Source organism: Notamacropus eugenii, chromosome 1 (genome assembly GCF_028372415.1).
Source record: "Notamacropus eugenii isolate mMacEug1 chromosome 1, mMacEug1.pri_v2, whole genome shotgun sequence".
Lineage (NCBI taxonomy): Eukaryota > Metazoa > Chordata > Mammalia > Diprotodontia > Macropodidae > Notamacropus > Notamacropus eugenii.
Genome location: NC_092872.1, coordinates 414,322,325 through 414,350,002, shown reverse-complemented (window position 1 = coordinate 414,350,002; position 27,678 = coordinate 414,322,325). Strand labels below are relative to the sequence as shown.

Genomic DNA, 27,678 nt, shown 5'->3' with positions numbered 1-27,678 from the left:
CACACATAACACACGTGCACATGAATATATATACACAAATATACAGACCCACAGGCAAACCTACACAAATCTATAAACACAATCACACACAAACACACTCACATACATACAAAATACACATACACATTTACACATATATACATGCAAATATGAAAATACCTATATAAACAAAAATATACATATATATACACATAAACATACAGACACACACAGGCACACCTACACAATCTAAAGACACACAAAGACACACACAGAAACATTCAAATATATATACACATATACATCCATATACATACACACATACACAGAAATACATATATGCAAATACATATACACACAAACACACAGATACACTCACCTATACACATACCTTCTCCTCTATGATTTTATCTTAGACTCAGTCTAATCAAACTGCATAGATCACACCTTTCTCTCTACTTTCAGTCACCTCTTTGCACACCCTCTTTTCCTGAAGTGAGTCTCCAAGATCCCCTTGTCTCCCCAATGTCCCATTCACAGGACATCCCTTTGGAAGCCATCTCTGCACATAGTCAGCCTCATGCGCCCAACAATCACAGAATCTCAGAGTCGGAAGAAACCTCAGAGGAAAACTATTCCCATTCCTACTTGAGAAGGAAAGGAATGAGGTCTCTAGAAGGTGGCAGTCTAGCCTCACTTGAAGACATTCGGTGACAGAGAATTCATTTCCCCTTGAGTCAGCCCAGCCCAGCCCAGTCTGCAGCTCTGAACACTGTCCATCACCATCTCCTGGACACCCCATCCTCTGGCTTTTCATGATATTGCTCTCTCCTGGTTCTTCTTCTACTTATCTGGTTGTTCCTTCTCAGTCTTCTTGCTGGTGCTTTCTCCAGTTTATGCCCACCAAATGTGGATATCCCCCAAAGATATACCCTGGTCTGTCTTCTCTCCTCCCTCTATAGCATCTCATCTCTCCTCATTTTCACCTCTGAGAATCCCTGGAATCCTCCATGATTCAACTCAACCTTTACCCTCTACAAGAGACCCTCCCTGGTCCCATCCCACCCTGCCCCTACTTTGTAGACACCTTGTATGTACATAGTTATTAGCTCCTTGAGGACAGGGGTCGTGTTTTTGCCCTTTTTTGTATCCACAGCACTTAGCACAGAAGCCTAATAAATGTTTTATGACTGAATAAAATCAACTTTTCAGTAACTGTTGTTCCCTGTTCTATCCTCCAAGGCCAAGCAGAACGAATCTAGTCCTCCCATGTGACACTCCTTCAAACATTTGAACATTGGTCCTACTGCTCAGTCCCACCCTCCATTCCATCTTTTTTTTTTTCCTTTTCTTTTTCCAATCTCCTCAGTTTTGTTTTTTTCAACTAGTCCTCAGATGGTACAGTCTTCTATGCCTTCACCCTCACTTTTCTTGACATGTTCTAGCCTATCAATGTCCTTCCATAAATATGGTACCCAGAAACAAACACATTCTAAATGTGGTTTGCGCAGGGGAGAGGACAGGGCGTGTCCATCATATGTCTCATTTGAGACCTTACCATATTTCACTGCATAGTTCTCTCTACCACATAATCAGCACACCTTGTTTTTGCTTTTGCTTTTTCAGTCCCAAAATTGGTTTATAGCTTTTCATCACATATTCGTTGCATGGTGTGATTCTGTTCGTCAAATCGCTTCAAAGGTAAACAGAGCGGCAATGCATTCGCCAGTGGCATATGGATACACATTTACCTCTCACGCATTGTGAGCCATGAGCCTAGAATTCTCAGTGCACCTGTATTCAATTTTAACATATAGTCACGAGTATTCTGTGCATCCTAATCTTGCACCAAAGACAGTTGAGTAATACTTTAATTGTAAGTAATACCAGCACCCCTTTTTTAAAAGCTTCATATAATAGTCGCACCCCCACTTTTTTGCAAAAAATTGGCATAAAATCTGCAACAATCATGCAGTGATATACAGTATCTCTTGTAATGTAGCTAAAGACTGAATGGGCTGGTCAATGTCAGCATGGGAGGGTTGAGGGAGGGCATTTTCTCCTCTTATTGTCAAATGGTTGGTTTCACCAGTGACCTCCGAATTACAAAATCCAATCATTTTCCCCAGACATCTTCCTTGCCCTCTAGATGATAGGACTCCGTAAATTGCCCCCTCTTTCTTTATCCTTTCCTGGATGCCCACCCCATTGCCTGTCTTGGTTCTGCCTTCCCCTCTGGTCACTCTATTATTATTGAGAACACCGTTCTTGCAGGGGCCTTTGAGTCTTCTCTCTCAGTCATTCCACACATCTAACCAGGTACCAAACTTTGTCACTTCATTTCTTATACATGACCCTTTCTCTCCACAAAGCCACTGGGCTTCATCACCTGCTACCTAGACAAGGGGAAGAGTATAGAGGAAACAGAATATGACTGGAGGCTAAGGGGATACTTCCATTTGGGGGATTCAACTATCACCTCCATGCAGATGACTTGTGCTTTCCACCTGCCTGATGAAAATCCTGCTGGAGGCGGGCCAGGAAAAGCAATGAGTGGGAGGAAGAGTGTTTCCTTTGGAAGCCAGAGATTCAGGTTCAAATCTTAATTTAGGAAGCTTAGGAAGATCCTCCCCCTCTGGTGACCTCGGTTTTCTCATTAACCTCTCTGAACCTGTTTTCTCCTCTTTAAAACGAAGGGGTTGAACTCAGGTTCCGTCTGGTTCTAAACCTGTCATCCTATGATCTGTAAAATGAAGGCACTGAACAAGAAAGACCTCTGAAGTCTCTTCTGTTGTATTTCTATTTCCAGAACTTCATATAGTGCTTGGCACGTAGTCAGCACTTAATAAATTATGTTCTAAAATCTATTCCTTGCAGCTCTGATGCTCTCCATTTGTTCTGTAGTCAACCTCTTGTGTATTTTCTTCTCTCTTTTTCCCTTTCTTCTCTCCTCTCTCTCCCCTCTCCTGTCTCTGTCTCTCAGGCCCTTTCTTCTACCCCTCCCCCATTTAGGCAGACTCCAAGTTGTGAGGAAACAGGCCTCCTCTTCCCTTGGAGGGAACAGAAACCCTTAAAGGAGTCCTGAGTTTGCAGGAGCCTGGAACTACAGCTGGTCTCCTTAGGAGGGGAGGGAAAAGGAGGGAAATCAAGCATTTGGATGAGTGGGTGGAACCAGGAAGTTGAGTCATAAAACCTTGGTCAGCCGCTAGCTCAGAATATCGGTCAGCTCTGCTGCGCAAGTGAGCAAAGAGCCAAAGGTATTCTTCACCCCTGAGGCAAGTGATGGAAAAGACAGCTAGGTTCAAATCCTGGCTCCAACATGACTAAACGCAGCTTCTAAGCCTGAAGCATTTTGCAGGAGACTCCTAATGAGTGGAGTGCTGCTCCAACATTTTTCATGCTCTCTTCCGTAGAGGACACCCCTGGTTTGAGATCGAGTCCACGGAGGAGAAAATGTCTCTCCCAGGCTCTCAAGCCAGTTCCACCCAAGCAGGTACGCAGTGTGGTGACAACATTCTCTCCTCCAACTGGGAATCTCATGCAAATAACCATGGGGAAATTAACCTCTCTGAACCTGTTTCCCCCTCTGTAAAATGGGAACAAATCTTGCCCTACCTGCCCCACAGAGGCAAGCTGAAGAAAGCTCTGCAAAGTTTATAAAGACTTATAGATGCGCTGTTGCTAGTAGCGCTAGACATAAATGAGGAGAGTGTCGAGCACAGCCTAGGATCTAAGGCTCCCATCAGCTCCAGCTGGGGTTGACCCAAGGCTTACTCAGGACGTAAGCTGCACGAGTTTGGTTTTTTTTTCCTTTTTCAACATCCACCTTAGAAAAGGCCCCAAGGCCATGCAAAACATCTCCTTAGCTCCTTCAACATATGCATTGTTCTTCTGAGAGCCCAGGTACAGTCATTCCCATTTTACTGATGGGGAAACAGAGGCTGAGGGGATAAGTAATTTGCCTAATCGCAGAGGGAGCAATAGCACCGTCCAGTACAGAGAGATGAGCAAGGAAGCGCCATCACCTTGATTATGTGGAGACAGAGAAGGAAATGCAGATTCAAAAGGGGAAAGGGACTGGTCCCTGGCCACAAAACTTATGCTAGAGGCAGGATTCAAACCCAGGTTTTCTGAAGCCTAGGAAAGAGTACAAAGCCTGCCTGAGGTCCTGGGCCCCCTGTGTCTCCTCTACCCCAAGGCTGCTCTTCTTTCATTGAGGTTGGACTCTCCCTTGGACCCCATCATCAAAGCTTCCAGACTAAAGGCAGAATTTCAAGTAGGTGGGATGATTCTTGCATAAATACCCCAAGGGTCCTTGTTCAGTCTGTTCCCACCTCCCCTCTTGTGACCTGGAAATACTAAGCAGACCATGTGTACTCTAGCAGATGCCAGGGTAGGGAGTGGGATCCTACACTAGGAGCTGTGGGAGGAAGGGGGTTAGGGAAGAACACTGGAGGCTAAGGTAAGATATAGAAAGATTTATGAAGGCACTAAAAGCAAACAGAGGGCTCCACATCCAGGGCTGGGGTGTGGTATGGGGGGAAGAAGCTACTACTTTGGTGGGACCTAGTAGGATCTCAGAGGTCCAGATGATGGGTAGGGTTGATGGGCTAGGGGGAGTTTGATCTGCTTCTGCTCAGAGGATCTCTGTAGTTCTCTCCAGCTTGATGGGGTTAGGGCTTGACAGATAAACTCTGGAACAAGTATGTCTATATCCTCTGTACCCCTGTGGGTTTCAGGCTCCTCTTTGCCCCCCAAATCAACCAGGCTGCTAACCATCACCCCAGAAGCCTAGGAGGGCCTATGTCCATCTTCCCACCCTGGGCCTCATGGGAAGTCCTAGGGCCACATGCAGACAGGTAGCCCCAGGAAGGGAAAGCAGGAGGACTGCATTGGCTCTGGGGCCACTCCAACTCGGGAGGGGTAAAAGGCACAGGAAGGGGGCAGCTTGGTCAGGGCCACAAGCTGTGGCTAGGCGGGGCAGGACACGGTAGACAGAGGCTCAAACGTGAGAGAAAGCGTGGCTCTTGCACAAAGGCTTGTCCTTCTTGGAGTAAAAGGTCTTTCCTTCCAGGTTGATCTGGCAGATCTAGGAAAAAGGGAGGTTAGTTATAGAGTATCTAGAAGAAAGGAGAGGGCCCGAGACTGAGAAGGGAGTGTAGCCCTGCAGAGACACTGAAAACAGAGGGGGAACCCAGGGCTGCCTACCTCCCTATAAAGACTAAATGACCTGGTTTGCATCCAAAGATATGGGTGGGACTGCCCTTAAGCATCAAAACTAGGAAAGCTTAGAGCTGGTCTTGAGCCAGGGGGATGGCCCAGACGGTGGGACCAAGGCTAGAGCTGGTCTGGGACAGGGTCAGAATAGACCAGAGCTAGTGTTGAATGGGAGGCAGGGCCAGGGCTGACACTATCCTGCATCAAGGGAGGGGACTCAGTGTGGGATGGAAAGAATCTCAGGATCACAGAGTTGGAAGGGACTCGAGGTCAAGTCCAGTCCTCTCATTTTACAGGTGAGGTCACACTTAAGCAGATTAAAACCCAAGATCTTCTACTCCCAACAGGCAGGCCAGGGCTGAGGCAGGAGTGGGGGTCAGTCGGTAGGAGACAGGCCCAGGGTTGGGAGTGGAATAGGGCTGAGGTGGATGCTGGAAGAGAAGGCACCCAGGGCAGCTGCAGGATGTGGGGGTGGGGGAAGGAGAGGGGCCCTCACAGCGCAGACGAAGCATGTGTCATGCCAGCTAAAGCCGAGCGCCTCCAAGAAGCGGTCCCCAGCATCAATCTTGAAGTCGCAGCCCCGGCATTTGGTGCCAAACATCTTCTCATAGTCTGGGTGGGCAGGGAACAGATGGCGGGCTTGAGTCTATGGTCACCGGTAGGCCCCAGGCCAGAAGAGATGCCCCCAGCCTCTGCCTGCCCCTCATCCCCATTCCCTAGACCACAATACACAAACCTCCCAGAGGACATCTTCCTCCCTGCATCCCTGCCCCTCTAGGAAGGATGGGGAGTCACTGCCACAGGAAGGGCACTTTTTGTGACTCAACAGAGGTGAGATGATGTGGGTTTGAAGTGGGGCTAGGCCAGTCTGGTGTCACTGTCATAGCAACTAGGCGAAGCCAAGGAGAGCTGGGAAAGGGGGAGGAGGGCGGGTCCCCATATTCTACCCTGCCCCACCTTTACCTCGCTCACAGTAGGGCGCTCCTTCCTCCATGTAAAAAGCCCGGTTGCGAATGGGCGTCTTACAAGCGGCGCAGGTGAAGCAGTTGACGTGCCAGGTCATCTTGAGGGCGTGCATGATCTCCTGGAGGTGGGCGGGACCGACTCTGAGTCTGCCCCTCCTTGCCCCGCCCTTAGCCCTGCCCCACTCCTCCCCCACCACCACCCTCCTCCCGCACCCAGGCCTGTCCCTGGGCTCACTCCAGCGATCTTCTTCTTGCACTTGGCACAGCTGGGAGCATAGCGCATGTCATAGCACCTGGGGCAGAAGATGGAGCCCTTCTCCTCAAAGAAGCCGCCCTCCTCCAGAACCTTTCCGCACTGGCCACATACAAACTCCTCAGGGTGGTACGAGTGGCCCAGCGCCACCAGGTAGCGGCCCCTGGGGGGGGGGGGGGGGGGCAGGGAGAAGGGGAGAGAAAAAACTGCAGAAGCAGGAATGGAGGGGAGCTAAGGGTCTCCAGCTCCCCGACGGCAGGGGTGGGGGTGTGCACATGGGTATGTGTGAGTGCACGTGTGCCCTTCACACATGGCACAGCCTGGCACAACGCATGCACTTAATAAAGGCTGGTGGAATGAATGGCTCCTGAGCCCCTCATTGGGAAGACAGGAAACTTGGGCTCTGAGAGTCCCTTCCATTCCCTATCTACTGGGCCACTCCCTCCCAGTGGAAGCCCTGCTGTTCAAGACCTAGCTTCAGGTGCAACCTCCTCCAGGAAGCCCTCCTTGATTTCCCCACTCAGCCCCTTTCCTGGAACTCTTTAACCCCATTACCTTCCATCTTAGATTGCATTTATTTTGAGTACCCAATACAGCCCTCCTAATAAGAGGGTAAGTCTATTTCTGTGTTGGGTGCCTCCAGCCCCACTTTCCTCTCACTCTCTTCTTGACTCTTTACCATCTGGCTCCTGACCTCATTCAACTGAAATGGCTCTGTCCACAGTGACCAACAGTCTTAATTTCCAAATCCAATGACCTTTTCTCATTTTCCTTGACTTCTCTGCAGCCTTTGACAGCACTGATCACCCTCTTTTCTCTCTAGGTTTTTATGACATGGCTCTCTCCTGGCTCTCCTCCTACCTACCAGGCGCCTCCTTCTCAGTATCGTTGGCTGTCTGCATCTAGGTCATGACCACTAACCTGGCATGGTTATCCCCCCCAAAGCTTTGTGCTGGGCTCTCTTCTCTCTATATGTTGTTTTTTCTTGGTGAACGCATTACCTCCAATGGATTCGATTACCATCTATAAGCAGATGATTCTTAATCTACAGCTAGGTGGTGTAGCGCATAGACAGGTGGACTTGGAGTCAGAAAGATCTGTTTGAATCTAGTCCTAGACTCTGTGTCACTCTGGGCAAGTCACTTAACTTCTCAACCTTGGTTCCCTCATCTGTAAAAATGGGGATGATAATGGGTCGGTTGGTTGTTGTCCTTTGTTCTTGAAGAGGACAAAAATGACACCACTGTGCCTGAGTCATGTTTCAGGGTGTCCGACTGTGGCTGATCAGACCCATACAAGCTCCAATAATATCTATCTCACAGTATTGTTTGTGAGGATCAAATGAGACAGCATACGTAAAGCACTTTTCAAACCTTAAAGTGCTATATAAGCACTAACTTTAATATCGATTTGCCTAGCCCTAACCTGTCTCCTGACCTCCAGTCTTGTATTTCCAATTGCTGAGCGGACATCTTAAACTACATGTCTCATAGACATCTTAATAATTACACGTCCAAAATGGAATTGGTGATTTTTCTCCTCAAACCCATCCCCGTTCCTAACTTCCTCATTACTGTCTGGGGTACCACCATCCTGCCCATGACCCAGGCTCACACCACCCTACGGGTCACCCTCTGCTTCTCATTCCCTATCACCCACCTCCATCCCTATATCCAAGCAGTTACCAAGGCCTGTTATCTCTTGCTTTGTACTCTAATACATGCCCTCTCCTCTGCTCTGACACAGTCACCAGCCTGGTCTGAGTCCCCACTGCCTCATGCCTGAATTACCACAGTAGTCTCCCTGCCTCGTCTCACTCTCCATTCAACTGTCAACCTGATCTTCCTGAAGTACTGGTCTAACCATGTCATCCCCCCCATTCAAAAAGCTCCAAGTGGCTTAAGCTAAATTCCAGGATCGACTATACAATCTTTCATTGGACTTTGAAAGCCCTACCCCACCTGATCCCTTTCTCCTCTCCAGCCTTCTTCCACCTGACTGCTACCTCTTCTCCATGATCCCTCCCGGCTGCTGTCTGCACACAAGGCTCCTCTGGACTTCTGGCATTGTCCCTGACCATCTTCCATGCTGGGCTCTCTCCCTCCTCATCTGCACCTCAGGGCTTCCTTCCAGCCTCAGCAACAGTCTCTCCTTCTACAAGAAGCTAATTCTCTTTAATTTCAGCTTTCCCCCTTAATGATCTCCAATTTCTCCCGTGCAGATCCTATTTGTCCCTAATTACACATTGTCTCCCCCATCAGACCATGAACTCCTTACAAACTGGGGCTGGCTTTTGCCTTTCTTTGTAGCTCCAGCACTTAGCACAGTGCTGAGCACACAGTAGGCACTTAATAAATGCTCACTTGACTTGTTTTCAGGTTTCCTTAATAAAGGTTTGTTCAACTGAAAATGGAAATGTTAAAGTGCTCTAGAGAGGTAACAAGAGCTAGCATGGGAATCAGGAAGGCCTGGGTTCAAGTCCTGACTCCAATATATCCTGGCTCTGGAACCCTGGGCCCATCCTTTAGCTCTTGGTACCTTGGGTAAGTTGCACAGGAGGCACCAATCTGCACTGAGAAAAGGCCTTCCTTGCTGGGAGCTCCCTAAGCCACTGGAGTCACATGCAAATGGAGGGAGCTACAGACATGGGAGCTCTTATCAAAGCTGAAAAGGGTTTTAGGAAGCATCTAGTCCAGCTGCCTCCTTTTGCAGAGGAGCACAGAGAGGGGCAGGAATTTGTCCAAAGCTGCTCAGCGAGCTGGCAACAGAGCTCCTAATTCCTTAGCCAATGTTCTTCCCAAGACAGTGGGACTCAGGGAAGGGACGGGGGTACAGGGAGGGCCACCTACCGGATGACCTTGTGGCACTGGTGGCACACAGGAGTCTTGCTGCTGTCGGACCCCAGCTGGGCGGCCTGCACGATGGAGTTCCGGTTCTGCACAGGGGTGGGGGTGGCCGGCTGGCTGTGCCGAGTCAGCACAGTACTAGTCTTGTCTGGGGCGTAGCGCTCCGCGAACGCTGGGTCCACTGCCCAGGGTGGACGACTAGGGGGACCAGAGCTCCAGGGGCTGGTGGGGCCTGTGAGGGCCAAGGGCCAGCTCTCAAGACAGTCTGGAGGCCTTCGACCCAGCTTCCCACCCAGCCTGGTTCAACCCCAGACCCCACTGGTCACAGGGACAAAAGACTCCCCCTTCCCAACTTCCTAGGCCCAGGCTAATATCTAGAGGAAGAGAGGCAAGCTCAGGAGTTACCTCTAAGTGTCCTCCTATCTCTGCCTGTCTTGCCACCCCCCTGAACCCCAGCAGCAATAGGAAAAAGACATTGAGCAAACCCCAACCCTGTCCTGTCATACCAAGCTACCTAGTAAGACAAGTGGTACCCTCTGGGCAGAATGTGCCAGGAGAGATCAGTTCCAGTTTATATCCCCCCACCTCCTCCACTCTCCCGCTCACCAGATCTGGGCTCTGGGGTCAGCACAGTTGAGGCCGGGGGATCTGTCCTTGGTACCTGGCTATAAAAATCCCCAGTTGACCTCCACATGGGGCTCTGGCCCAGTAAGCACCACCCTCCCCATAACTGTGGGCCTACCCTGAGACTGGCTGGGCAGTTGGCTCCTCAACTGGCAGCATGGTAACTCTTCAATGGCCAGCTCTGGTCACTGCTAAGCCTGACCTGACCCTTAGAGTGGAACCTGAGGCTACTAGGATGGATGGGAGGGCCTTGGGTGGGCAATGAATGAGCTAAAACCCTCTTGGGTGGCCCCAGCTTTCATCCAGGACCCAAACCCAAATTCACAGCCCCACCAGAAGAAAAAGCTCAGATGAGGCATCAATCAGTATGTTCCCCACTGCTGCCAGGGCTAAGAAGGAGCTCCTACCTCTGCCTACACCTGAGCAGGTACAGCACTCCCAACAGACCCAACAGAATGTGAAAGCACAGGTAGCTGTTCCCCACATGAGGAAAGGTAGGGGGCCTATGTGTGCTGATGCGGGCACTAACTCCCTTGGCCCCCAGAGTTCAAGACTAAACTATGCCCCCACTCAGGGCAGCTCAAACTGAGGGGGCTAGGTGAGTGGTATTTCTCCCCAAGATCTCTTTGCCGGAAAGGACCCAGACTATTTGTATGAAGTGCTAGGGATGACTGGGAGTCATGTGGTGGTATAAAAAAACTACTGGCCTATGAATCAGGGGACCTAGGTTCTAGTCTTAAGTATGTCCCTGGGTCAGTCATTTAACATCAAGGGGCCTCAGGTTCCCTATCTGTAAAATGGGGGAACTGGTCTAGGTGATCCTTAAGGTTCTTTCCCAGGTCTGACTCCAAAGTTGTTTATGAGAGGTCTTCAGGGATTTCCCTCCCCAACAGGGCTAGGAGATGGCAGGGAAAGTGGCTAAGCCTGGGGCCACACAGCAGTAGTCTGTTATCTTTTGGCATCCATAAACATAGTAGCTCGGACCACAACACACATGCTCCAGGGGAAGTGTTAGGTAACCAGAGGAGGTAGAGAAAGAGTCAGAAGCAGAGACAGAGAGAAAGAAGGACATTTATTTCCACAGCTCAGTCCCAACTGTGCCCTCTTTGCTCCCAGCTATGACCATCACATCTGGTACAGCCGGGAAGAAGTCTCTGTCAAAGAAAGACCCTACAAGACCATATGAAAGTGAGGGAATGTGTGACAGATCAGTGAGTCTGAGACCTCCCACTGAGCACTGCCCTCCTGAAAGGAAGGCTCGGCCCAGGGTCTGGGAAATATGGACATTCTCAAAGACTGCCTTAAGCCATCTCTAAGTTGGGGAGAGTTTTGAGGGAGCCAGTCAAGGGAGAAGAAGGGAAAGGGTTACCATAAATCTCCTTTGGTCTAAGGAAAGGGAAGTGGGACCTGGGAAGAGATGGAAGAATGGGGAAGTGAGCTATCCAAGGCTGGGAGCACTCAGGCAAGGGGCTGAGATAGAAGGTAGCCTCAGGGAATGAGACAGGCAGCAGCAAAGGTCAGCAGGAGGGCTGGAAGAGGGAAACACAGGCAGGCAGATTGGTAGCCAGCCAAGGCCTGTACTAGGGAGCTGGGGGGAGGGTCTGGGCTAGAACACGTTGAGCATGTGGGCAGAACGCTGATGGTGCCAGTCCCGTAGGCGAGTGTAACGGGGGCTCTGCAGCTCCAGGACATACTTTTCCCTGAAGGACAGAGAAGAGAAGGAAAAAGGAAGGAAGAAGAGGAGGAAGGAGGAAGAAAAGACATTGGGTACATACTCCAAAGCAAGGAAGCCCACTGTAGCCCAAGACACCTACTGCTCTAGGAGCCACCTATGTCCACAATGCTCCTGGCAAAAAGCCCCCATCGGTGGGGCTCTCTAGAAGCTATATGGAGCAGCAGGGCTGGACCAAGACAATGTCAGTGGAGCAAGGGGGCCTGGCCAACTGCAACCAACGAGTCTTACCTGGATTTCTTCAACTGATCTTCATCAGGGTCTTGCACTAAGAAGGCAGGAAAGGGAGAGAGGGAAGATTAAAGCACAGGAAGGTCCCATAAGCCCTCCCACTCTCACCCACAAACTCTTCCACAACACTGCATACAAGAACAGGAGGAGCCTGGGCCCCCAAAAGGGGAGGCAAGGCAGACAAGAACACTGATGTCCAGAAGAGAAACTCAGGTTGGATGTAGTGAGTGTCTTATTAGGAAAAGCCCAGAATGGTCTGCTCCTTGGAAGAGGACCTCAGAAGGGAGCTGAGAAATAGCCCAAGTGGGAAGGGACGGCAAAGAGGTCCAGAATTTCAAAGATAGAAGGAACATCAGAGGACATCTGGTCCAGACCCTACCAAAGCAGCAAACCCTTCTTACAACACCCCCACTACTCAGGCACATTCGGTGACAAGGAGCTGCCTGAGGAAGCCCTCGGAGGTTTGGACAGCTCTGAAAGTGTTTCTTTATACGTGGAACAAAAATCCACCTTCTCCACAATTTGGACCCACTGTTGTTAGTTCTGCCCTCTGGGGTCAGTCAAAAAAACCGTGGCCTTTCTTCCACATAAGAACCCTTCAAGTAACTGAATATGTGAAGAGTGGTGGAGCAGAGCCCATCAGAGCCAAAAGATCTTTGGACTTGAGTCATTTGAGTCCTATGCTACGTGACTAAGGGCACAAAGTAAGTGTTTAACAAACACTGGTTGATCATCCCATTTAAACTAAACTCTGTGCCTCAGTTTACTGACCTGTAAAATAATACATATACTACTCAACTCACAGAGTTGTTGAGAGGATCCAATGAGATGATGTTTTCATAAAGTACTTTGCAAACCTTTGTTGTTAGTCCAGTCATTTTTCAGTCGTGTCTTGACTCTGTGACCCCATTTGGGATTTTCTTGTCAAAGAGCCTAGGGTGGTTTGCCATGTCCTTCTCTAGCTAATTTTACAGAAGAGGAAACTGAGGCAAACAGGGTTAAGTGACTTGCCCAGGATCACACAGTTAGAAAGTGTCTGAGGCTGGATTTAAACTTAGGAAGATGAGGCTTTCTGACACCAGGCTGGGTGCTCTGTGCACTATGGTGCCACCTAGCTGCTCTATTTGCAAACCTTTAAGTGCTAGCTAGATAAATTTCGCTATTATTTTGTGCCCCATCCTAGCCCCACCCCATACAGGCTACAGAAATAACCCAGGAGAACACAGAAATAGTTCCTTCAATCGCCCTCTCCTATGACATGTCTCCTATTTCCTCCTGATCCTGGTCAGTCTCCTCTGGACATAGTTCAGTTTGTCAAAGTCCTTCTTTAGGGAGAGTGCCCAGAACTGGATACCAACTCCAGATGACCACAGCAGAACTGTCACGTTCCCTCCTCATTCTGGATGCTAGGCCTCCCTATGACAGTCTGTGGGCTTGGTTCTCCTCTCTGGAAAGGGATGGGGGTTTGACCAGATGACCTGCGCGGTTTCTTCTGACTTTAAAATCCAATATTCCTTTTACTACAGCATGGTGCTTTTACATCACTTTTCTGGCTGACACATGACACACAGCTGATTCCTATGAAGCTTGCAGTACACTAAGATTCCCAGGTCTTTTTCACATGAGTCTCTGTTTCATACTTCCATAACTGATACAGACGCTATCCTTCCGGAGCTGATCCCTCCCAGGTGGTAAAATTCAAGGGTCCACTCTCATCCAGAATTGGAGATAGCAGCACACATTGAGTCCTACAAACAGCCTATCCCTTCCCCAGGTACTTACTGAACTCTGTGCCTGTGAGGTGGGCTAGGATCCGGAAGGATCGGGACTGACCAGTCCCAGGGCGTGGCTGCCAGTCCTCCGTGTTCTCCATCAGACGCTTTTTGCTGGCATCAGGGAGTAGACGAAGGGGCTGTCTGTGGGGAGGGTGGGGTCTGGCTCAGGCCCCCAGATTCGGGGAAGTCTCATCCCACCCTGGTTGTGGTCCCACTAAGTTCCCTCCATATCCCTGCCTAGAGACAATGGAATTGTGGGGATGGACACGGACAACCCCAGGGGTTGGGGACAGAGAAGGGGAGGAGGCCCCCAAACAGTGAAGAAGGTAAGAATTGCCTTCAGGGGCTTAAGTGAAAGGGTATGCATAGGTGGGGAGGTGAGCAAGGGGAGGGGAAAAGGTTATATATCCCCCATGGGACCCGGGAAGAAGAGAGGGACAGGCAGAGGGGGGCTCACTGACTTGTTAGGGGTCTCCACCTGCAAAGAAGACAGACAGACAGGGAAAAAGATGGAGAAAAGAGGGACACATACAGAGGGAAATAGGGGAAGAGACACAGGGGAAAGAGGTCAGATTAGCCACAAGAAATGGGCCGAGTCCACTGAGGGAGCAGGGGGCAGTGTTGTTTGTGACATGTCTGAGAAGATGTATGTGTTGCAATGATTGGGGGTGACAGAGTCTACATGGTGGCATGTATGTGAATACAATGGGATGTGGGCATGATGCAGGGGTGCATGTATATATGGGAAGGACATGTACATAATAAGCATGTGGGTATGAGAGCAAGGGTGTGCATGTGCATGTGTGCATGTATGTGAAGACTGATGGCTGGAAGGGATGGTCTGAGCATAATGTGTATGATGGCATATATGTATGATGGCTGAGGCTGTGTGTAGTATGCACACATTACAATGATTGGGGAGGGCTATGTATGTTACAGAGGTATGTGTGTGTGTGTATGTGTAACAGCCAGGTCCTTGGACCCTATCCTTTTGAGCCCTGCTGGGCTACCACAGCCAAGTCCAGGCATAGGGAGAAGGGCACTACTGGCCCTTAGATCCATCTCTCCCCTGTCTGGGCTGCCTCCCCCGCCCCTGCCCTCTCCCCCACAAGCAGTCTCTAACACCACAGCTTAGGTCCCTAAGGTCAAGGGGATCTCCCAATGCCTCCCCAGTCCTTCCCACAATGCAGCCTCTACTCCTCTGAAAAGGAGGAAGAGAAGGAGGAGCCCTGGACCTCCGAGGGAAATGAGCCTGCCACTTCAGCCTTGACCACCAGGAGTCACTGCCACACTGACCCAGGCTAAAGGACTCTGGGAAAAGAGGCCAGACAGACAGGCACACAGCACAGGCACCAGAGAGAGCAGCGAGCAGGCAGATCACTATGCCCATCCCAGCCCTGCCAACATACCCATTCTGCTGGGGAGTGAAGGGGGGCGAGGGGACCGTGCAGGTCCCCAACTTCACCCCTGTGCTCTCAGCCGGCGAGGCAGCCCCAAACGGGCGGGCAGTCTTGTTGAGGGCAGCACTGGGTGTGAATGTATAGCGTGGGGGTTCAGTGGAGGGGGGTGGGTCCTGGGCAGAGACAAAGCAGAGCACAGCATGAGCAGGTGGGCTCGAGGGGTAGGGCATGCAGGGGGCAGGCAGTGCTCCAGGCACACACCAGGGCCCAACCCAACCCCAGCACACCCACCTTCCCAGCATGTTTTGAGATCTGAAGGCCCAGAGAAGCTATCTTATCCCTCCTCCTTTTCCTATGCTCAGGAAAAGCAGAGTTCCCTTTCCAGCCTGGAGGCCAGTCCTGGGCTTAGAGGGTCCTTATCTCTATGCTTTTCCCCACACAAGGCCAGTGGGCACGATGCCCAGAATGTGGGGCCACCCCCTTCCCCACAATAAATCAGCCTCTACGGACGAGGGCCCCAGGAGGAGAGGAGCTAGGCCGTCACGTGTCCCACTCCCCCACATCTGGCCAGAGGCAGGGGGCAGGCCAGAAGCTCAGGTTTCAGGCTGTAACTAATGAGGGGCTCATTGCACCAAGAGATGAGCTCATCTCCTCCACCCCAACACAGGCGGGGCCAGGAAGTGGTGGGAGCCGCCCCTGGGGCACCAAGGCTTGGCCTTCCGGGGGAAGGGGTCCAGCTCCTCCTCCAACATTCCCACGCAAGCAGAGAAGGCGGGCACCCTTGGTGCCCCTGGAGGACCATCTCATCTTGCCCAGGCCCTTCCAAAGCCTCTGTTTCCCCAGGAATTCAGAACTCCACAAGATCTTGACACACCCCTCTGCCACTACTCCCCAGTAGTCCCAGTCTCCACACCTCAATTCCATGACAGAATCCTAACCCTGGTGCACAGACAGGCACTGGTACAGAGACAAATTCAGACACTCAGCTCAGGCCTAGCTGCGAGACAGACACAGAGCTGGCCCAGATTATGGCCCAGGATGGGGACAGTGTAGCAGGGCTGAGGGCCAGCCTGCAACCCAGGTTCTTCTCCAACACTGCTCTTCTAAGCTCTACTCTGGGGAAGGCAGGAGCCACATCAAAGGCTGTCCTCGGGGAGACCAGGCTCCCTTCACTCTCCCCCTCTACCTACAATCCTGCTTCCCTCACAGGAGACCGAACTTTAACCCCCTACTGACAAAAGCAGGTACCTACCTTCTGGGGTTTGCTCACAAGGGGCTGGGCCCTGAAAGACACAAACACAGAGTTCAGAGTCAGGATGGGGTACATCCCCCTCACCCTCAAAAATCAGCCCCCTTAGGCCTCTTCCCAAGATCCTGCCAGGCACTGCAGCCACCCTCGCCCCATGGTAAGCCAGACAGACACCCCAAAAGCAACTGACACTGGAAAATTCTTGATATCCATTATCTCCCCTGCACTCCTATAATATAGATAGTACAGGTATTGTCCTCAATTTACAAAACAGGAAACTGAGGCACAGAAAGGTCACATGGATTTGTCCACAGGGCTTATCACACAGCCAGGAAATAGTCAAGAAGAGAAGCCAGGTTCTGCTGACTCCAAGTCTGGTGCTGTTTCTGGTTAGCTATTTCCTTCCCTCATGCCTCAAACCTGTGAATCTGGTTCCACAAATCAGTCTGGGGAGCCCTCTGGCCTAAATTTGGTGAAGGATAGGGTTTTGTGCAGTGTTTTTGTGTGTATATATGTGTGTGTTCTGGAGGCCCTGGACACAGATACTTTCAGTGAACCAACTCACCCCATTCCTGGACCCCTCACTGCCCTCGCTCAGAAATAGAGGCCTTGAGAGCAGGCAGAAACTAGGCAAGAGGGAATAGGTAATGTTTTAGGATCTGTGGAAGTCAAATGTGGCTCCTGGGACCAGTACTGAGGACTGGAGTAGAGAGGAGGGCCAGAGACCTGAGAGGCCAAGCAGCGCAGGAGAAGAAACGCCACACTAGGAGTCAAGAGACTTGGGCTCTCGCCCTAGTTCTGCTCCTAACTAGCTGTGTGACCATGGGCAAGTCAATGCCTCTCTCTGGGCTCCTTTCCTCCTCTGTAACATGAGGAGATTGGATAGGGGGCCCTCTAAGCCCCATGGGGACATATTATCACCTGTCCAGCTTCCTCAAATATGGAGCATCTCCGTAAGGGGAGGAGGGTGGCCCTAAGACTCAGGGAAGCAAAGGGGCCTGAGGCACCGACAAAGCTTCCCTCAAGGCTCTGGGTGGGCGGGCTAGGGAAAAGGAACACTTCATCCAGGTCAGATGCAGAAGGCAGCCAGGAGCCCAGGCTCAAGTCAGCCCTCATCACACACCTGCTGAGGTTGAGGCTGAGCTGCTCCCCACAGGCCCGGATCCTGTTCTGAGCCTCAATGTGGGTCAGGTTGCTGGTGTTCTCCCCATCGATGCTCAGGACCCAGTCCCCCACACCCACTCCGGCCAGCGCTGCCTTGCCCCCTGGAGTTAGCTGTGAAATAAAAGCCACAGAAAGAATGTCAGACCTAGCATGGCATCCTACTGTTGACACTTACTTCTTGCATGACCTTGGGCAAATCACTTAACCTCTGCCTGCCTCAGCTTATTTATCTATAAACTAAGAGACAATAATAGCACCTGCTTCACAAGGGGGTTTTATGAGGATCAAGAAATAATGTATGTAAACCACTTTGCAAATTTTAAAGCAGTACACAAATGCTAGCTATTATTAATAGTAAAACAAGAGGGGACCTCAGAGATGGAATCCAATTCTCTTGTTTTATAATAGTGGAAAGTGAGGCCAGGAGAAGGAAAGGAATTTGCCCAAGGTCACACAGATAGAAAGTAGCACAACAGGTATGATAATCAAAATCCTCTTGCCTCTGAATTCAAAATTCTTTCCAAAGCACCAAGGGCCCCCAGAATCCCATTCTGGAGTCAACTGCCAGTAGGTGATGAGGCCCTCTCCCATCCTTCTCCCCGCCCCTGCAGGCTCCAGCCAGCTGCTGCAGAGGAGACAAACACTCCCGGCCCAGCTTGGGCTACAAACCACACAGAATTCCAAACCCTGCTTCCTCATTATAGGAGCTTCAAGGGAAGTAAAATAATGTCAACAAGAATGTTTGGGAGAGGAAGATTCCTGGAGGAGACAAGATTGAAACAGGTCTTGAAGGATTGGTGGGATGATTCTGAAAGAACATTTGAAGGGAGGGCATTCCAGACCCAGGAACAGCATGGGCAAAAACGGACACCGAGACTGGGCCAATGGAAGCAAGAGGAGAGATGGAAGATAAGGCTACACAGACAGTTCTCCCACCAGATTGTGGAACTCTTCAAAATCTAGGTGGGAATTTGGACTTTATGCCACAGGCAAAGAAGAGCCATTGATGGTACTGGAGAAAGGCTGATGTCAGAGGCAGATCTGTCCACGTAGCCATGTGGAGGAGGAGAGACTGGAGGGAGGGAGGCCAGTCAGGATACTATCAAATTAATCTTCCCAAAAAAGGGGAGCAGGAGAATGAGATCTTCAGTAGGCAAATAAGGATACCTAAGTGAAAAACCAATAGTATCAGGGAAGCTAAGGAAAAGGAATGTTTTTAAAAAGTGTTAGTTGATGAATAAAAGTCACTACTGACCTCATAGAGAACACTATCATAGAAACACCCTGGGTGCAGAGTTCGTTTGAATCTCAGCTCTCCTACCTATGGACATCATACAACAAGGCAGTTCAACGTTGAATTAAATGGTCTCTAGGGCTCTCGTTAGCTCTGGTGTTCTATGATTTCAATGGGGGTGAAAGTCAGATTACAGAAGGTTAAGAAGAGGGCACCAGGGACAAGCAGAGGTATGAAGTGGAAGTCTGTCATGGCCAGAAGCCAGAAAAACGGTCTGGCTCCCCTGCCGAGAGTCCTTCAAGGTACTCAGGTCCCCCCACCAGTTATCTCTGGTGAAGGTATGTCTAGACAAGAATAGTTAGGTAGATTCACAACTACTGGGATGGCTGAACTGAAAGAGTAGTTATTAATAGTTCAATGTCAGCTTAGAAAGTCTCCAATGAAGTGCCCCAGGGATCCTATTTAACAAGAGATCCCAGATGATAAAAAGCAAGGCAGATACCTAACATGCTGGATGATAGAGTCAGAATCCAAAATGAGAGGAAAAAAGGCTCAGTAAACCTGTGATTTCATCTGTGTGTGGAGCTATCAGCATGGAAACCTTCTTCCCTTCCATGAAAGCAGATCAGAAACAACTATAACTTGTTGCCTGGGACACTGAGAGATTAAATGATTTGCCTGTAGTCATATACCAGTATAATGTTAGAGGTTGGGCTTGAACCTGGGTTTTTCTGACTCCAAGATCAGCCCCCTTTACCCACTATGCCACATTGTCCCTCAAGATAAGATTTAATAAGGATAAACATAACACCTTATACTTGGGTTCAAAAAAATCAGTTTCACAAGTACAAGATGGGGGAAAGAGGGATAGAGAGCAACTGATTTGAAAAAGATCTAGGGGTTTTAGTGGACTGCAAGTCCAAAGAATTAAAAGTGTGACAGGACATCCAAAAAGTTTATTCAGTTTTCACTGTGGTTAAGAGGCAAAGGAGGTGACAGCCCCTTGTGGTCTTCCCTGGTCAGATCATGTCTGGAATGGTGTATTCAATTCTAGATACCACATTTCAGGAAAGGATAAGCTAGCAAGGACACAGAGGTGAGGAAACAGGGTAAGAAAGAGCCTAAAGATCATTCGTCCTAGGACTAGGAGGATGGGGTATGTTTCACTTAGAGAAGACTAAGATAGAACCCTAGACTTGGAATCAGGCAGACCAAAATTCAAATCCTGACTCAGATACTATTGTGAAACCCTGTGCAAATGACTATATGTCTCCCAGTCTCAGTTTCCTCCTCTGTTAAAAAAAAAAAAAAGGCACATTAACAGCACCTACCTTAATTGGATTACTGTGAAGACCGACTATGTAAGGAGTTTTGAGATCTTTAAAGACTTAGATATTAGCTACTGCTGTTATGGATTGGGATAGGGCCTGAAACTGTGATTTCATTTATATAGGGAACTGCAGATGGGGAAACTGTCTGCCAAGCAAACTGTCTTGACAGTGTAAGTCTTGGAGATCTGAGAGACTGAATTCTTACCTAAGGTCAGTCACACTGCCAGCATGTGGCAGAATCAGGACAAGTCCTGGGATAATTATTTTAATTATTATTTGAGAGGCAGTTATATGGAAGAAGGGATGATAGTTGTTCTGTTTCACTTTAGAGATCAGAACGCTCAGGAAAAATGGGTACAGGAAAGAGGCAGGTTGAGGCTTGACATAAGGAAAACCTTCCTAACATTTAGCACTAACCAGAAGGGGCCTGGGCTGCTTCAGGGGGCAAAGGGCTTTGGGATCTACTCAGTCATCTTCAGGCAAAGGCTGGAGGACCACTCATCAAAGATGTTAGAGAGGAGAGTCTCATTCTGCTGCCTCAGAGGCCCCTTCCAGCTCCATGACTCTGCTCCCCGGCCAGCCATGGCCTCCCCCAGAGATATATTAAAACTTGAGGTTTGGGCCTTCTCCCAACATCTTGGTCCCCAGCAGCTTCAGGCCAAGGAGAACAACTTCAACCACTGCCTCCCTCTCTGGCCCTGAGACCTAAGGGTGAGGGAGTGACTTCAGTGGGTGGCAGGCACTGACTGAGGCCTCTCAGGCCCACAGCCTCCATCCCCCAACCACAGGCATCTCCCAGCCCAGTGCATCTTACCCCCTCCCCCCACCACCCCAGACATTACCTCATCAGCCAGGCCTGAGCCCAAAAGGAGCTCCGCCTCAAATCCTAGGGTCACAGAAGAGAGGAGTGGGGGAGGGTCACAGCTCTGAGAGTGCAGGGAGGAGACCACCCACACTCAGCCCCTCCCCTAGATGCTAGGGCTTGGGCCAACAGCCCCACTGGGGGCCAGGACACCCCCAGGTCACATTGGGCAGGTTGCCACAGCAGTGTCCTCGCCCAGTCCTTGGGGCCTGGGAGCATTTCTTGTCCAGGAGAAGGAGGTTCAAGACCTCTAGCCTCACAGGGGATAGGGAAGGTCCTATTCCAGGGAATGGCTGCCTCCAGGCTCCCCTAAAATCAGTTCTGACAGGCAGGGTCTGCCTAGGTCTGTGCTCATAGGACAATGTCTGGCTAGAGCTCAAGACAGGAAAGTGTGGGGCCGGCGGCAGTTGCATTCCCGGGCAAAGCACGGTCACTCTGGGACCCCTGACCTCAAGCATCCTCTGCACGCAGAAAATTTACCCTGCAGGAGTTAACTGGATCACAGCCATTAAGTCTAAACCCCTCATTTCACAGAGGAGAAAACTGAGGTCTAGGGAGAAGTGATTTGCCCAGGGTCATACAGGTAATAAATATATGAGGTAGGACTGGAACCCAGAACTTCCTTATTCCAACTCAAGTGATCTGCCTCTCACTCAGCGGATGGGAACTAGACTCAGGGAGCACGTGACAGGGTGCAGGGGTGTGGACGGGAGGAACCAAGAAGAGAAGAGAGGATTGTCACCTACTCCATTAGGGTACCCAGCCCCTACACAGGAAGGTACAGGATAATGAAAAGGTTCTAGGCTTTGAGAATCAAGGAGAGAGGGAGAATGACTCTTAACACCTTAAGAGGGGGGTTTCTGACATCAATCAAAAACTGGTCATGGGGTCCTGGCATCCCCTCACCCTCCTACAATAACCTTCCTCCTAACCTCAATAATCTTGGACTACCCCAAGCCTTGGGCAGAGTCATCAGAAGGGACTCCTTGAGCCAAACTTGCAGGAGGTGGGCCAGCAGACAGCAAAGAAGGTAGAAATGGGGTAAGGAAGAAAGTGGCCTACTCACAACCAGAGGTGGAGGATTGGGTAAGAGGGAAGCAGAGTGTCCGGATTAAGGAGACAGCTACTCCACCAAACTCTGCACTGATCAGAGCACATCCAGAATAATGCATTCAGCTCTGGTCACCAAACCTTATGAAACACATTAATAACCCAGAAATGGACCTTGAGTTCACTCCACAGGAGGATGAGTCAAAGAAGCTGTGGATGCATAGCTCAGAGAAGGAAAGGCTTAGGGGCAACAAGAAAGCCATTCTCAGGTATGCAAATAACTGTCAGGAGGAAGAAGGAATAGCCAGTCATCCTGGCTGGACCCATGACCAGGAGCAACAGGTAGAGCCGAAAAGGGGCCAATTTAGGCTTGATAGCAGGAAGAACAATTAAGATTGTCCAAAAAATGAAAGGAGCCCCCTCAGGAGGTTCACAGGATTCCCTTCTTTAAGCAAAAACCGAATGACCAACTGCAGGTTATATCTACAGTCTTCTTGTGCTGGTGTAGGCTGGATAGGGCAGCGTTGAGGATCCCTCTGGCTCTGGGATGCTGGGATTGGGAGGTGGGGGGCAGCTGGTGCCAAGCAGGCAGCCCCCTCAGGAACCATGGCCCCCAAACATCATCTTCACCTCACACCCATTGAGGGATAGGGCCTGCCCCAGGGACTGAGAGGGCCAGCGCCCACATCTTCCCTTCAGTCACCTCCTTATCCCTGATCTGTTATCCTCCTCCTTCCCTCCCTCCCTGTGTCCTTCCTAAAGCCATATACCATACACTCGCCTCTTGGCCTCCAGCATGGGGTATGAAACTAACCTAGAGATTCTTTGGTACCTCAACTCACCCGAGAGAGAAAGATTTACATGTCTTTTACCAGCCCCACCCAAGAGACAGAGGGGCTCCAAGCCCTGGGCAAATCAGAGCTATTCTCAGCCTCCCAGGCAGGAGCAAATCAGATTAAGTTTTCTCTTAAATCCAGAAAAAAAAAAAAGAGCACTTTGGACAAGTCCCTTTCTCTTTGGGGCATCAAATCCTCAACTAAAAAGTGAGAAGCTTAGACTAAAAATGATCTAAGGAATTTTCTAGTTGTGATATTCTACAAAGTTTTAAAGGCATCTCTCAGGCCCCTCCCAACTGCAACATTCTATGTTGCATGAATATTCTAAAGGCCCCTCCCAGCTGTGGCATTCTATGTTCCACGTTCTAAAAGACCTTCCCAAATGTGACATTCTGCGTTCTGTGTTCTAAAGGTGCCTCCCTGTCGTGACATTCTTGGTTCCAAGTTCTGAGCTCCCTAAATCTGATGGACTTAAAGGGTCATTCACAGCTGGGGCAAGGAGGCTGTGCAGAGGAGGCTGCCCTATCCCCAATTCCTATTACCAGGGTGAGAGGCAGGACTCACTATACTTCTCAGCATCTATAACCAGGTACCATCTGGTCACTTTGGAGAGTATGGTGAGTGGGGGCTTAATATACAGGCTCACAGGTTCCCATGGAATAACTTGTCTCTACTAACACAGTGAGTTTCCCTCTTCCTCTATCCATCAGAGAGAGAGAGAGAGTGTGTGTGTGTGTGTGTGTGTGACATGAGGAGATTCCCAGCCTTCAAGTCCCCTGCTTCTCCCCATGCAGTCCCTCCAGATTACTCCTCTTTTTCCCCCCGACCCTCATGCTGGCCTTGGCCAGCTAGCTCCTCATGCTCCAGATTGCCAATTAACCTTGGGAACTGCTTTGGATCCATCCACCTCCTCCTCTGGGTGCCGAGCTCTGCTTGGCTCTGCAGCATTCCAAGGCTTATAAGGCAATGAATGCCCAGCACCCACTGTAAGAGCAGGAGAAGGGACAGGGAAAGAAAGGCTGAGACATCCAAGTAGCTGAGAAGGCTGGAAGCCAAGTTCTGACGCTGGCCACTGGCACAGAAATCCATCGATCTGGCACCCCACAACTGAGAAGAGGCCAGCCAAGAGACTGGGAAAGAAGGGGGTTCCCAGGAACCTCACTAGGAAGTCAGAAGGAGGCCTAGATCAGCTGAGCCCCTGAGCAGCTGAGTAAGTCGTCAGAAGGAATCCAAGTGGGGATTGACATTATTCCCTAAGGGAGGAGGAGAAGACTGTGTCATAAGAAGCCAAAGAATGTCCGAGCTGGAGGGGGCCCCAAGAGGTCATCCAGTACCACTCCTTTCTTTTACAGCTGGAGGAACCAAAGCCTAGAGAGTAATTGCCAAAAATCACACAAGAAACTAATGGAAGAGCTGAGCCTGGAGGCCAGGTAGCACAGCCCCTAGTGCACAATTCTGCCTTCCTCACAACTCTGCCCTTCCTGGGGAAGAACTCCCTCACAAGCTACAGGCAGCCCATCCATCTCTGCTGACTCAAATGTCTGCCCGCCAAGGTTGTCTCTGAATGCTCTTCCCCTCTCCTCACCAAGCCCATTCCTTCAACTTGTCCAAATTCCACCCCCACCTTGTCCATGAAAGCATCCCTGTCTGCCTTCAAAAGCTCACAGGATATTGGATTAAGAGCTAAAGGGGACTTAGACATCCACTGGCCCAAGGCTGCCCATTTTAGAAATAAGGAAATGGAAGTCCTGGGAAGTTAATTTGTCCATTGTCTCCCAGGTAGGAAGAGGGATTTGAACTCAGGTCCGCTGCCTCCACAGTCAATAATTCTCTTTCCACTGTAGCACAACACCTCAGGTCACACTGATCTCCCCGGAGCTACACTTGCCCAAGGCCTTGCAGAGTGTTTCATGGAAGGGAAGGGAAGGCTGGGAATTGGGAGACCTGAAACAGAGGCTCAGTGATGTCACTGACAAATGTGTGACTCTGGCTGTGTCACATCCCCTCGATGGGCTCCCTTTTCTTCACAGAGAAAATGAGGGTGTTACATCAGATGATCTCTAACGTCCCCTTCTAGCTTGAATAATCTATGGATTTGCAGATGTGTCATGCAAGCTTTTGAGGGGCAGAACAAAGGGAAGGGGAAAGGAATGAGTATTTATACAGCACCTACTGTGTGCCAGGTACTATGCTAAGTGCTTTACAAATATCTCAAGTGATCCTCACAACCCTACATGGTAGGCTGCGATATTATCTCCATTTTACAGTTGAAGAAACCGAGGCAAGCAAAGTACCTTACCCAGGGTCACACAGCTACCAAGTGTCTGAGGAGAGATTTGAACTCTTCCTGACTCCAGACCCACTGTGTGCCACTGACCAAATTTTATCCATTTCCATCTCACCCTTAGTACTCAGCAGAGCCCATCTGCCCAAACAAAATTCAACAAATGATACTTTCCATAGTTAAAGCACTATAAAATTTACAAAAAATGCTACAAGTCTAGAACTTGATATGCCCTAGGTCACACACACAGAATAAGTAGCAGAGCTGAATTCCAGTTTAGGCCTTTTGACTCCAAAAACCAACCAGTGCACTAAGAAAACTATTTCCTCATGATACCCTTTTAGATAGGTCATGTTATCCCCCATTTTATAGAGTCAGAGGTTAAATGACTTGCCCAAGGTCACTGATGTAGGTAGTAGTAGGGCCAAGATTCAAACCCAGTCCCAAGTGCAAAGTCCCAAACCCTGTCTGCACTCTTGTATGACCTGGAATCATCATCCTCCTGCCCACTAGAACAACCATCAATGGCCCCATTCTTTTTGCTTCCTATGCCAACTCCCAGAAAGAACACATTAATACCTACTGCCCCACCCTCATTCAACGAGGAGGTAAGTTCTTGTCTCACCCGAGAGATGGAGAGGGGCACGTTGAAGTCCTTGCCCCCTTGTAACCGGAAACCCCATGGAGCTGGCCCATCCAGCGTCACCTTGTATGGATTCATGGTGCCAGCTGATTTGTTCCTGAAGGAAAAATAGAAAAGATTCAGCTGAGGCACGCAGGCTGACTGGTTCCTGACAGTGGACATACAGACATCGGGCCAGATGCCAGATGGACAGACATCGAGTCGAGGACTTCGACCTGCTTAAGGGAAAGAGAAGGAACTGCTCAGGCCCTGAGAAAGTTCATCTCTAACCTGGATTGTTTTCTCCCCTGACAACATCCCCCACTAAGTAAGGGGTTCTGCTTAAGGGTCCCCTGAGAATCCAATGGGAAGTAGTCTTCTAGAGTCAGGGATGGGGAGAGCCCAAAAAACTCTCCTCTACCCCCACCCAGCCCCACCCCCTGAGCCTCTGGGTGAGAGCAGGGTCAGAGTGGGGGCAGGCCAGAGTGAAACATAGAGGCCTCACTCAGGCTATATAAGGCATGAAAGCCGATACTGCACGTTGGGGGCTCAGGGACGAGGGGGGGGGGGGTTGAAGGGAAGAGAGATTGTGGGGGAGGGGACTGGAGCCCATCCCAGCCTTGGCTGTTCCCCCAGCCAAGACAGGAAGAGAAGGAGGGAACCCTTTGAGCTGACAGCTGATCTCAGAGGAAAGGAGACCAGGCCTAGGAGATGTGTTGTTGACTCTGAGGAGGGAAAGGGCCTGCTTCTTTTTCTGAAGAGCCCCTAGGGAACATGGGGAAGGGTGGCCTAGAACTAAGACAAACAAGCCTAGTGCTCAACACCCTTCCAGGCTAGAGGTGTGTGTGGGGGTCCTGACATTTGAGGGCCTGCTTCTCAGGGTAGGAAAGGACTAACACCTAGGTAACTATTAGGCCAGGAAAGCTGCTGCCAATATAAGGCAGGCCAGATATATAATATGGCCAGAAGTTCCCTTAGCCCTCCTGCCTCAGTTTCCCCAGAAGCCTGTTAAAATGTACTGTCCAACAGTCTTGTGGACTGGAAGGGTACCACTGCCTAAGGGTAGGTCTCCCAGACATTAGATGAAAGATATTCCCTCTCCCTGAGAAAGGACAGGAGGGGTCTGAGCCTGTGGCAAGTCATCTAACCCCCCCCTGAGGCTCAGTTTCCTCATCTGTAAAATGAGAGGGTCGGACCATAGATGGCCTTGGAGGTGCCTTCCGATCCCCCGAAGAGAAAGGGCAGAAGCTCACGTCCGGAGGTCAGCATCCTCACGAGACTTCCGGAGCCTCTGGGAGAGGTAGGACAAGCAAGGCAGGCTGGTAGCAGAGGAGAAGAACTGACAGATAAGTGCGTCCCGGCACCCCCTCCCCCATCGGGGAGAGCCGAGAAAGCTAAGTCAGCGCCTTCGCCTCCCAAGAAGGTAAACGGACCGGCTCCAGGCGGCGCCTCCAATCCCCCCAGCGATGTCAGCCCCCTCCCCGGGGAGGGACCGAGGGTCAGCCACCCATCCCCCCACCGAGGGAAGGAAGACTGGGGCTGTCCATCAGTCCCCCACCGCAGCTCGGGGAGGAAAGGAGAAGGGGTCCGGTGGTTCCCGGAGTCTCCAGGCCCGCCCGCCCTCCGGGAGAAGCGGACTCAGCAGCTCCCCCACCGCCCCCGGGATGGGGGGTGCTCGGGGCGACTCCCTCCCTGCCTCCCTCCCAGTTCCCGGGGCGGGGCCGCCGGCCGGGCCCTGACACGGGGCTGCTCTCGCCCCAGCCTGAGCCCGAAGCCCCGGGCCGGACAGGGCGGGGTGCCCGGAGCGGGAGCCCCGGGGCAGAGGCGGGGGCGGCAGCGGCAGCCGCGTGGCTCCGCGCTCGGGAAAGCCCGCGCCCGCTGCCCACCGCCGGTTACCTGGCAGCGCTCGGGGCGTCGGGGGCGCCGTGGGGACCGCGGGCTGCGCGCACTCGAGCCGCTTCGGGCCGGCCCCGGCGCGCTCTGGCTCCGCCCGGAGCCGCCGCCACCGCCTTTGAGCTCCCGGG

At 50.8% G+C, this 27,678-nt stretch overlaps 1 protein-coding gene across 11 annotated transcripts; it reads right to left on the bottom strand.

Moving 5' to 3' along the window:
* Positions 1 to 4,442: 4,442 nt before the first annotated feature.
* PDLIM7 (PDZ and LIM domain 7) lies at positions 4,443 to 27,678 on the bottom strand. 11 transcript variants are annotated; one of them, XM_072631164.1, is made up of 14 exons: positions 27,551 to 27,678; positions 26,908 to 26,973; positions 25,658 to 25,772; positions 17,395 to 17,546; positions 16,275 to 16,305; positions 15,032 to 15,195; positions 13,630 to 13,763; positions 11,848 to 11,884; positions 9,867 to 9,925; positions 9,264 to 9,492; positions 6,397 to 6,577; positions 6,160 to 6,280; positions 5,693 to 5,808; positions 4,443 to 5,068 (listed from the first exon to the last, which is right to left on the bottom strand). In XM_072631164.1, exons 3-14 carry the CDS (start codon positions 25,751 to 25,753, stop codon positions 4,982 to 4,984), a joined length of 1,407 nt encoding a protein of 468 aa, XP_072487265.1. In that variant the 5' UTR covers positions 25,754 to 25,772; positions 26,908 to 26,973; positions 27,551 to 27,678; the 3' UTR covers positions 4,443 to 4,981. The 11 variants fall into 11 exon arrangements, with proteins under 11 accessions (XP_072487265.1, XP_072487267.1, XP_072487260.1 ...); XM_072631166.1 differs by having other exon boundaries at positions 26,908 to 26,945; positions 27,551 to 27,630; XM_072631159.1 differs by lacking the exon at positions 26,908 to 26,973 and having other exon boundaries at positions 27,551 to 27,649.

What these genes read in the sequence shown, in the direction of transcription:
- PDLIM7 (XM_072631164.1), bottom strand. Translation starts at nt 25,753, where the DNA reads ATGAATCCATACAAGGTGACGCTGGATGGGCCAGCTCCATGGGGTTTC. An exon ending in CTCAGCCTCAACCTCAGCAG is followed by an intron (nt 16,306 to 17,394) that starts GTGTGTGATGAG and finishes TGTGTCTTTCAG; the next exon opens with GGCCCAGCCCCTTGTGAGCA. An exon ending in GACCCCAGAGCCCAGATCTG is followed by an intron (nt 9,493 to 9,866) that starts GTGAGCGGGAGA and finishes TGGCCCTCACAG; the next exon opens with GCCCCACCAGCCCCTGGAGC.